Source organism: Hoplias malabaricus, chromosome 5, assembly GCF_029633855.1.
Source record: "Hoplias malabaricus isolate fHopMal1 chromosome 5, fHopMal1.hap1, whole genome shotgun sequence".
Classification (NCBI taxonomy): Eukaryota; Metazoa; Chordata; class Actinopteri; order Characiformes; family Erythrinidae; genus Hoplias; species Hoplias malabaricus.
The window spans coordinates 25026839-25038373 of record NC_089804.1 but is presented as its reverse complement, the minus strand read 5'-3'; the positions used below and the strand labels follow the sequence as shown (position 1 = coordinate 25038373).

The 11535-nt window shown below is 46.8% G+C and overlaps 1 protein-coding gene across 2 annotated transcripts in view; it reads left to right on the top strand.

The window, feature by feature from the left end:
* Positions 1-11535, top strand: part of LOC136696612 (calmodulin-binding transcription activator 1-like) — a 307592-nt gene that overhangs the window by 279053 nt on the left and 17004 nt on the right. For both annotated transcript variants that reach the window (XM_066671168.1, XM_066671167.1), the window contains 2 exons: positions 301-427; positions 3200-3334. In XM_066671168.1, coding sequence (XP_066527265.1) covers positions 301-427; positions 3200-3334 — 262 coding nt within the window. The remainder of the gene's footprint in view (positions 1-300; positions 428-3199; positions 3335-11535) is intronic.

Genomic DNA, 11535 nt, shown 5'->3' with positions numbered 1-11535 from the left:
CTGTTATGTACCAGAAGAGCCTATGGGCAGGACACATGTCAGGTCTGTGACTCGTATGTCATTAACATATCCAGTGGCAAAAAGATCTAGGACAGAGATCTAGACTGGAGCATAATAGAGGCATATGACAAGCCGATAAATACACTTCAAACCACTCATACCCTCTGTATGACCCAGGCTTTCTGATTACTGAGTGTACAGCTCCTACACTCCTGCATTCTGTGTGTATTTTTTAAACATGTCTGCTAAATATGTTGAAGTGTTTAACGCATGTTGAGTATAAGGTGTTTCTTTTTTCAGGGTGGGGTAAAGGTTTTGATCACAGGCCCTTGGCAGGAGGCCAGCAGTGACTATAGCTGCCTGTTTGACCAGATCACTGTCCCTGCCTCCCTCATCCAGCCTGGCGTACTGCGATGCTACTGCCCAGGTAGGAGCACAGATGGAAGATATAGAATCTAAAAAAAAGATCTAATCACATTAATCACAACATCTTTCTGTGATTAATCAAGATTTGTTAAAATGCTAGTACTTCTCTGGAACAGTGGTATACACAACAAACTGACAGATTATTATATTATATTATGTTCTGTTATATTCATTCATTCATTCATTGTCTGTAACCGCTGGCGGTGAGTCCAGAGCCTACACGAAATCACTAGCCGCAAGACAGGAACAAACCCTGGAGGGGGCGCCAGTCCTTCGAAGGCTGTTATATTACATGTAGTACATAATTATAGAGTTGTAATTTTGTTGTTGTTTTGTGTGCTGTTTAATACAGGACAAACTACATGTATTAATCAGTCTTTTCTGTTTTTATTAATGCACCATGTTCCAAAATATGCAAGTATAGATTGGTTATCCATTTTATCTGTTAACAGAAAAACCTTGTAAATGCCCTAGTCATATACTGAACAGAAATAACAACGCAACACTTGTTTTGGCTCCCATTGTTCATGAGCTCACCTCTATGATCTTAAACGTTTTCTATGTACATGAAAGGCCCTTTTCTCTTAAATATTGTTCACAAATGTGTCTAAGTCTGTGTTAGTGAGCACTTATCCTTTGCCAAGATAATCCATGCACCTCACAGGTGTGATATATCAAAATTCTGATTAGACAGCATGATTATTGCACAGGTTTGCCTTAGGTGGCCACAATAGAAAAAGTCTTACAAAAGTATTGCATTTATATTTTTGTTCAGTGTGTTATTACAGTAGTCTAATGAGGTATAGTGAGGCACGGTGGCGCAGCAGGTAGTGTCACAGTCACACAGCTCCAGGGACCTGGAGATTGTGGGTTCGATTCCCGCTCCGGGTGACTGTCTGTGAGGAGTGTGGTGTGTTCTCCCTGTGTCTGCGTGGGTTTCCTCCGGGTGACTGTCTGTGAGGAGTGTGGTGTGTTCTTCCTGTGTCTGCGTGGGTTTCCTCCGGGTGACTGTCTGTGAGGAGTGTGGTGTGTTCTCCCTGTGTCTGCGTGGGTTTCGTCCGGGTGACTGTCTGTGAGGAGTGTGGTGTGTTCTCCCTGTGTCTGCGTGGGTTTCCTCCGGGTGACTGTCTGCGAGGAGTGTGGTGTGTTCTCCCTGTGTCTGCGTGGGTTTCCTCTGGGTGACAGTGTGTAAGGAGTGTGGTGTGGTCTCCCTGTGTCTGCGTGGGTTTCCTCCGGGTGACTGTCTGTGAGGAGTGTGGTGTGTTCTCCCGGTGTCTGCGTGGGTTTCCTCCGGGTGACTGTCTGTGAGGAGTGTGTTGTGTTCTCCCTGTGTCTGCGTGGGTTTCCTCCGGGTGACTGTCTGTGAGGAGTGTGGTGTGTTCTCCCTGTGTCTGCGTGGGTTTCCTCCGGGTGACTGTCTGTGAGGAGTGTGGTGTGTTCTCCCGGTGTCTGCGTGGGTTTCCTCTGGGTGACTGTCTGTGAGGAGTGTGGTGTGTTCTCCCTGTGTCTGCGTGGGTTTTGTCCGGGTGACTGTCTGTGAGGAGTGTGGTGTGTTCTCCCTGTGTCTGCGTGGGTTTCCTCCGGGTGACTGTCTATGAGGAGTGTGGTGTGTTCTCCCTGTGTCTGCGTGGGTTTCCTCCGGGTGACTGTCTATGAGGAGTGTGGTGTTTTCTCCCTGTGTCTGCGTGGGTTTCCTCCGGGTGACTGTCTGTGAGGAGTGTGGTGTGTTCTCCCTGTGTCTGCGTGGGTTTCGTCCGGGTGACTGTGAGGAGTGTGGTGTGGTCTCCCTGTGTCTGCTTGGGTTTCCTCCGGGTGACTGTCTGTGAGGAGTGTGGTGTGTTCTCCCTGTGTCTGCTTGGGTTTCGTCCGGGTGACTGTCTGTGAGGAGTGTGGTGTGGTCTCCCTGTGTCTGCTTGGGTTTCCTCCGGGTGACTGTCTGTGAGGAGTGTGGTGTGTTCTCCCTGTGTCTGCGTGGGTTTCCTCCGGGTGACTGTCTGTGAGGAGTGTGGTGTGTTCTCCCTGTGTCTGCGTGGGTTTCCTCTGGGTGACTGTCTATGAGGAGTGTGGTGTGTTCTCCCTGTGTCTGTGTGGGTTTCCTCTGGGTGCTCCGGTTTCCTCCCACGATCCAAAAACACACGTTGGTAGGTGGAGAAGTGTCCGTAGGTGTGAATGTGAGTGTGTGTGTTGCCCTGTGAAGGACTGGTGCCCCCTCCAGTGTGTGTTCCCGCCTTGCGCCCTATGATTCCAGGTAGGCTCTGGACCCACCGCGACCCTGAACTGGATAAGGGTTACAGATATTGAATGAATGAATGAATGAATGAATAATGAGGAACAGTCACAGACATCATGAAGTAACTTGTGTAGGTGCAGTCCCTCTAACACTGCAATTTTATATTTCCCACTTTTAAAGAAGAATGAGGATGTCCTTGTTTCAGTTCCTCTGTTATCAGACAACAATCATACAGGAAATTAAAGTGTGATGTAATATGTCCTAAATCAGTGCATTTGTACTTATTATAGTGTTGAAATTCTCTCAGCTCAGTGACCCAGTGGAGGTCCCTTTTCTCAGATATTATCACAACACTTGTCTATACTGACAAGACAAAATTTCCATCCTCAAACCTGGCAATGAAATACTGCCCCCTGACCGGAACAGAACTGTACAGTTGCCAGACCTGCCACTGTCCAAGGCTCTGTACCAACTCATTACTCACAGCCAATAATTGATTAAGACGTGAAACCCTAAGCAGACTCTCTCCTCCTCCTCCTTCAGCTCACGACACAGGCCTGGTGACCCTCCAGGTGGCCGCCAGCAGTCAGATCATCTCTAACTCGGTAGTGTTTGAGTATAAAGCCCGTGCTCTCCCTGCTCTGCCCACATCCCAACACGACTGGCTCTCACTGGATGGTAAGTTTTCAGACTCTTATATATGTTACTTTAGAGTCTGTTCTTATCATGTGACAATTTTCAGTGATTATTTTAGTGTCTGCTACAACAGAGTTCTTTAACTGTGGGCCTAGATTTATTCATGTTCTGGTTCTCTCCATGTTTACATGAGATTAATTAAGGCTTCATCTACATCTACATTCTTTAGTGATCTATATTCTGTAACAGCTTTTGTCAAAAAAGGACAAAAAACCATTGAAACATTTATTTTGATTTGTATCAAAACAAGACAAGGAACTTTGAATCCTCATCTTATTCTTCCAAACATGTAGTTTGAAGTGTTGTAGATGGTTCTGTAAGATGAGAAAAAGCATGTCTTTAAATGACAAGTTTAGTATTTGAACTTTTTTTGGAGAGTTTTTGGCATGTGGTCTTTTCTTCCACTCCAGGCTTTGCTTCTGATTTAGGGTTCTGTCTTATGTTGTATATGAAAAGTTTTAGTGTCAGTGCTGTGAGCTTATTCTAACATTAGCATGGTTTACAAATGGAAGAGAACTGGACTTAATCAAGGAAAGCTGCTAATAATTAGCCACATATCGGTTACTCTGTGAGCCTTTAAGAATAAATGTGCTAAGAGGAAAATGTTAACTTTTGAGGAATGCATTTACAGAACATACACTGCATACACTTCTTATCAAAATAATATTTGTGTTTACCTGAATGTCTAATTGCTAATGAAGAACAAGTCTTTATAAAAAGTATGAAATACTACTTCTACTAATATTTTTAATACTACTTTTAAAAAGAACGTATTAAACACTCTTTTGGCCAAAATGTGCTTTAAACGTCTAGCTTTTGTTAGTTGCCAAAATCTAAGACTTTACCGTTGTATTAAACATTGATATATTCAGTGTATTTTGGAAATGTAGATGCCTCCAAATGCTGTGTATATTATTAGTGTTGGTCTGTGGGTAAGAGAGAGTGTGAGTGAGGGTGATTGGGGTTGGTTTTAGCCACACAGTGGCAGAACAATGCTACAAGCAAAGCTGCATTGCAGGGGCCCTGGAGGGTGGACATGGAGTGTGAATGGTGCCGGAGTAATGATCAAAAGTTCATAAGTGACCAGCAGGAAGGGCTCTGTGCCCCTGCTCTCTCAGTGCATACGACTATGGGCCAAACAAAGGCAGTGGTCACTTAATCATTCACCTTCCCTGTAAGCATCACTGCTCTTACATTGAGAGAGAGAGAGAAAAGACTCTTTGCCAGTGGTGCTAGTAGTATCCAGTTTGATTGTAATCCTGGTTGATGATCAAGCGCCCTTTCCATAACTCCAGGTTCTTCCACTGCTGTGGCATTTCCAGGAATATCTTGTGTATGTGTTTGTTTTTGTGTGTGTGTGTGTGTGTGTGTGTGTGTGTGTGCGTGCGCACTAAGGCTGTGATAGTAGAGGATTTATGAAGTGTTGAGTGAGTGAGAGATCTACGCAGCAGTTAATTTAGTGTAGGTGAACCATGTAGTTGAGGTAGCCCTCCCACCATCTTTGAGTTGGTTATGTGTGGAGTGTTTTCACTGAAGTGAAGTGAATTATAGGTTGTAAATATGAACAAATGTAAAATTTTATTTCTGCAGCACACTTCAACAAAGTTGGGACAGAGAGGAAATAACAGTGACAAGTTTGTGGTTCAACGCTTTGTGCCAAACTTGACAAACACAGCATTCAAACACAACATTTGAACTGTTCAATGCAAGATTTAAAAAAATATCGCCATCCACTGTACATTCTACAAAAAGATTGAGGTAATCTGGAGAAATCTCTGTGTAGTGCAAAACTGTTGAAATGCAGGGGCATTTAAGCACTTATCCAGTTGAGGGTTGTGGAGGGTCCAGAGCCTACCCGGAATCACTGGGCGCAAGGCAGAAACACACCCTGGAGGGGGCGCCAGTCCTTCACAGGGCAACACACACTCACACACACACATACCCATCAACATGTGTTTTTGAACGGTGGGAGGAAACTTGCGCACACGGAGGAAACCCACACAGACACGGAGAACACACCACACTCCTCACAGACAGTCACTCAGAGGAAACCCACGCAGACACAGGGAGAACACACCAAACTCCTCACAGACAGTCACCCGGAGGAAACCCACGCAGACACAGGGAGAACACACCACACTCCTCACAGACAGTCACCCGGAGGAAACCCACACAGACACAGGGAGAACACACCACACTCCTCACAGACAGTCACTCGGAGGAAACCCACGCAGACACAGGGAGAACACACCACACTCCTCACAGACAGTCACCCGGAGAAAACCCACGCAGACACAGGGAGAACACACTACACTCCTCATAGACAGTCACCCGGAGGAAACCCACGCAGACACAGGGAGAACACACCACACTCCTCACAGACAGTCACCCGGATGAAACCCACGCAGACACAGGGAGAACACACCACACTCCTCACAGACAGTCACCCGGAGGAAACCCACGCAGACACAGGGAGAACACAACACACTCCTCACAGACAGTCACCCGGACGAAACCCACGCAGACACAGGGAGAACACACCACACTCCTCACAGACAGTCACCCGGATGAAACCCACGCAGACACAGGGAGAACACACCACACTCCTCACAGACAGTCACCCGGAGGAAACCCACGCAGACACAGGGAGAACACACCACACTCCTCACAGACAGTCACCCGGAGGAAACCCACGCAGACACAGGGAGAACACACCACACTCCTCACAGACAGTCACCCGGATGAAACCCACGCAGACACAGGAAGAACACGCCACACTCCTCACAAACAGTCACCCGGATGAAACCCACGCAGACACCGGGAGAACACACCACACTCCTCACAGACAGTCACCCGGATGAAACCCACGCAGACACAGGGAGAACACACCACACTCCTCACAGACAGTCACCCGGAGGAAACCCACACGGACACAGGGAGAACACACCACACTCCTCACAGACAGTCACCCGGAGGAAACCCACACAGACACAGGGAGAACACAACACACTCCTCACAGACAGTCACCCGGAGGAAACCCACGCAGACACAGGGAGAACACACCACACTCCTCACAGACAGTCACCCGGACGAAACCCACGCAGACACAGGAAGAACACGCCACACTCCTCACAAACAGTCACCCGGATGAAACCCACGCAGACACCGGGAGAACACACCACACTCCTCACAGACAGTCACCCGGATGAAACCCACGCAGACACAGGGAGAACACACCACACTCCTCACAGACAGTCACCCGGAGGAAACCCACACGGACACAGGGAGAACACACCACACTCCTCACAGACAGTCACCCGGAGGAAAGCCACACAGACACAGGGAGAACACACCACACTCCTCACAGACAGTCACCCGGAGGAAACCCACGCAGACACAGGGAGAACACACCACACTCCTCACAGACAGTCACCCGGAGGAAACCCACACAGACACAGGGAGAACACACCACACTCCTCACAGACAGTCACCCGGACGAAACCCACGCAGACACAGGAAGAACACGCCACACTCCTCACAAACAGTCACCCGGATGAAACCCACGCAGACACCGGGAGAACACACCACACTCCTCACAGACAGTCACCCGGATGAAACCCACGCAGACACAGGGAGAACACACCACACTCCTCACAGACAGTCACCCGGAGGAAACCCACACGGACACAGGGAGAACACACCACACTCCTCACAGACAGTCACCCGGAGGAAACCCACACAGACACAGGGAGAACACACCACACTCCTCACAGACAGTCACCCGGAGGAAACCCACACAGACACAGGGAGAACACAACACACTCCTCACAGACAGTCACCCGGAGGAAACCCACGCAGACACAGGGAGAACACACCGCACTCCTCACAGACAGTCACCCGGATGAAACCCACGCAGACACAGGGAGAACACACCACACTCCTCACAGACAGTCACCCGGAGCCAGACTTGAACCCACAACCTCCAGGTCCCTTGAGCTGTGTGACTGCAACACTACCTGCTGCACAACTGTCGCCCAAAATGAGAATTTGTTAATTAGAATATATATATATATATATATATATATATATATATATATATATATATATATATATATATCCCACTTACTCTAAAAATGTCCTGATTTGATAATAAAGCAATAAATATATTTTTTTCAATTAATCTGAAAATTGTGAAACAAGTGCCTGATATTCTATAAAAAGACTTCAATCTCAGTACTATATAGTTTTAAAAAGAGGAAATGTCGACTAGAAAACTGTAAACATATTATTCAGCCAACAGCAGTTAAGCTCCGCCCATTTGAACTAAAGTTATATCAGGTGTTTCAGCTGGGGATATAGGGCAGCCAATCAGAACAGACCTACATACTTATCAGTCCTACTGCCAGAATACAATAACAAAGAGAGCACGTTATTTACGACAAAGAGGGACTGTTTAAAGGAAATAAAATATGAAATACACGAAAAACAAAAACATTAGCTGAAGCTACTCTGACCTCATTTATTTGTGACCGAAGCTACAGTCCTAGTTCCACGGTGTGGCACAGAAACAGCGTTCAAGACAAAAACATGCTGAAAACTGGATTCTGAGGAAGGCTGTTAGCGAACTTCTCTCCACACGAAGCCATAAGTCCAGTGTGTCAGAGGCTCCGTGGCTCGCTTGTGTACGTAGCCTTCATTTGTCATAATGCAGGGGGGAATCTAGAGCTGCACTGCAGGTACAGAACCAGGAGAAACACGGGCAGGGCTAAAGATACAGCCCACTGACAAAAACATGCCTCAGAATAAGCCGGGGGGCAGGGGGTTTGACCTCTCGGTCAGTCTGCTGTGTTCAGGAGCGGTATGGCTCTGGGTTTGAAGCTGTGGGATATGCCACTCCCAACCCTTAGACACAAAACGCTAAGAGTTGTTTGGTGCCAGCCTGTTTTTTTATTTTTATGGGAGTCATAGCGTTTCAAGAGTTTGGCTTCAACCTGAATCCCGAAGAGGTTTCTCTTGGTGGTGGTCTCTAGCCCACAACATTTCGCCTAGACCTGAATGGAAGGCTCCCAGGTGCTACGTCGAGGCGTTTTCCGTGTCGTTCTTGGCTGCGGTTTGTTTCAACGGTCGTGAAAGAGCTCGAGCGCTCCACACTCCACGGCGCGCGCGCTTTCGTTCGTTACGTGACGCGAGACAAACCCCAGTGGCGCGGAATGGAGGGAGGAGGAGGAGGAGAGGTAAACGGGGGCATGGTGAGAGGGGCAGTCTTTATTCTCCACTCCACTCCCCTCAGCCTCGCTCCTGCTTCCACGTTGTTCTATTGTTGTTGGATCCGTTATCCGCGCGCCACGCTTCACTCTGCACTACAACACTAGAGAGAGAGAGAGAGCATGTGCGCGTGACGAGAGAAGACACACGAGCTCTTTCGGTCAGTGCAAATGCATCGCTTTTGTTCTATTCGTTTTGCAACCGCATGCGCTCCTGTTGCTTCGCGATTACCAGCCGTTGTCTTTGTGTTTGTGCTGTTCCTGTTCAGTGTGATGGTGGTTCAGGTGCATGGAGCGCGACAAACTTTGAGAGTGTTTAGACTGAGCTTTTGTCATTTTTTTTGTCACGAGCTTTATTGCATATTTGCATGAACCAAGTACTTTTCATTCATGCGCGTTTGTGTCAGCATTGTGTCTCGAAGCCCGTGTTATGCCTGTGTCTCATTCATCCCTCCAGCACGTGAGTGCATATGCCGGTTAGAGGGAGGGAGCTCGTGGTAAGAAACGCTGTGCACGAGACTGGCACAGAGCTGCAAGGTGTAACAGAAGTTTTGCAGGCTTTGTACGCTGTTGCATGCACCAGTTGGTCTCTGTCAGTGTTGTGAATGAAGTGCATCACAAACTGTTTGGCTGTGGTTGGGTGAGATGTCCGTGCTTTTATTTTTGGCACAGGCTTTGTCAGTTTTCAGGACCCTAGGTGGTTTAATAGTGACACAGATGCTAATACTGAGGGAGCAAGTGTGCATCTGGTGTCTGCGCTGGATGCTGTCACGTCTAGATACGCTCATGTTCTCAGACAATGTGGATACATGTTGACAGCTTGTGACCGAGGGCCATTCTGAGACTGTGAATTGAATGTGATGGTTGACATTGGATTGTTTTCAGCAAAAAAGAAACAATGCCAACTTTGATCTAACTTTGTGTTTTGCACCCTCACTTAGGCAGAGTAACTCCTCTGTGTTCTGGTTGAATGTGTCGAATAGAAACTCTAATGCCTCTCCTTTGTTTTCCCTCCACTCTTCCCTGAGAAGAAAGCACAGAAGTAGGTCGCCGTAATCAAGGCTCGCAGCAAAAGTTCAGAGTTCCCTGTTCCACATTGATGAGATTTCCTGTGGAATGCCTGGATTTGTTATTAAGGTTTCAGTCCAGATTGCTGTATTAGAGAGGCTCTGGACCTCAGCTTATCTCTTCCACCGCGTCGTATTCGCTTCTTGTGTTTGAAACGTCCAACTGTTGTTTTAAAGTTCACTGCTGACCACGAGTTTCATCGAGAGACTCTCAGGACGGCCACAGAGATGCAATTATAGACTACTTTCATAGCGTCTAATTTGATTCCTAGCCAAGTCTGTCCTCTTTGCTCATTAACAGACCATTAACGTGTGTCGTAAGGAAGCTGTCTTCATTGTTTGTCCTGCTTTTTTATCCTCTCAAAGCAAGTGTTTATGAAGGTATCCATTATTTTCTGTATCAGCAGTCTGTGGCACGTTTGAAAATGACACAGAAGAAACTTAAATAAACAGATCAGTGCACCAGGAGTCAGAGTTCATGTGGGAGTAGGAATACTGGACCTAAGTGAAGTCTTTTAAAGTACGCCCTGAAACTGCACACAGCTTTGTTAAGGAAAACAATCTGTACTCTGTTGATCATAAATAATGTTGTTGAGTTTGTATATGTATGTTTCACACTGCTCTCTGGTTCCTGAAATGAAACTGTCTCCACAAGGTCCCCGTGATAAACAGCATCATTATGAAATGCACAGTGCCTGGAGAAAATACAGCGAGAGGGAGAGAGAACGAGAAAACCAGGGAGAGTGGGAAACAGAAAACAAACTACAGAAGTGCTCTTGTTTCCAGCGTCCAAGGTCTTTTTGGGCTGCGAGCCTTTGTTTCTCTGAGTCAACTCTGATTGCCTGATGAGCGAAAACTGAGGAAGCGGAGCACTGCTGCTTTGGGGCAATGGACTGGCAGCTCAGGAGTAAAGATTTGTTGGTGCTGGGTCCAGGTGCTGGGTCATACGTGCTCTTCTTTACGCTCCAGTCCTAATAAAATGTTTTTGAAATTGAGAAAAATGCTGGGCACAGTCTGGTGGAAAACACATGTCCACTCTTATCCCCATGCAATCTCGTGTCCTACATACAGCATTTTAGCTTAACACCATAATATCGTGCGGTCGGACAAGGAGAGTTAACGTACATAATCAGCGCTGGGATTAGGATCGGTGGAGGTAATGGCATTACAACTAAGCCGTCTCACCTCCTACTGTATCTCCGACCAAAAGCACCTGTCCAGGGTCTGTAATCCACTAACATCCACAGCATTAGGACCTGTTATCCCAGCTTTCAGCCCAGCCTGGGCTAAATCCCCCGGAGACACAATCACTCTGCATTACAAACTCCAACCCAAATCCCCAGGAAACACACAATCCCTACGTTTTATGAACATAACTCCACTGGAAAATGTTTTATAAAAATTTACTTTGACGTTTGGAGTGCTGTTGGCATTACGAGGGTCAGCCGGTGTGAGACGTGATTTGGGATTTGTGGGAAGTACGGAAATGAACAGGGGAAAAATCATCTTTTAAGCTTTTTTCACGTTTAAGCCACACATTCTAAATAAGAGCCGAAAAGCACATCTGTTGCACAGCATGTTCGTGTATTTAGACTTACATACGACATTGTTTACAGACCAGTCTGAGGCTGTCCCCATCAATTATTGTGTCGATGGGGTGAGTAATCAACTCATTACTTAGTTACTGAGACTTTAACAAAGCTCATAGAAGTCTAATGAACTTTGATGAGACGTTTGGAGATTGGAAAATCGTTTATTAAAAAGATGCATGTAAATATGTGTCAAACCCTGTTCTCTACTGCAGGAGAGAAAACTGATCATTCCCTATTCAATGTTCATATTAAGAGAATAA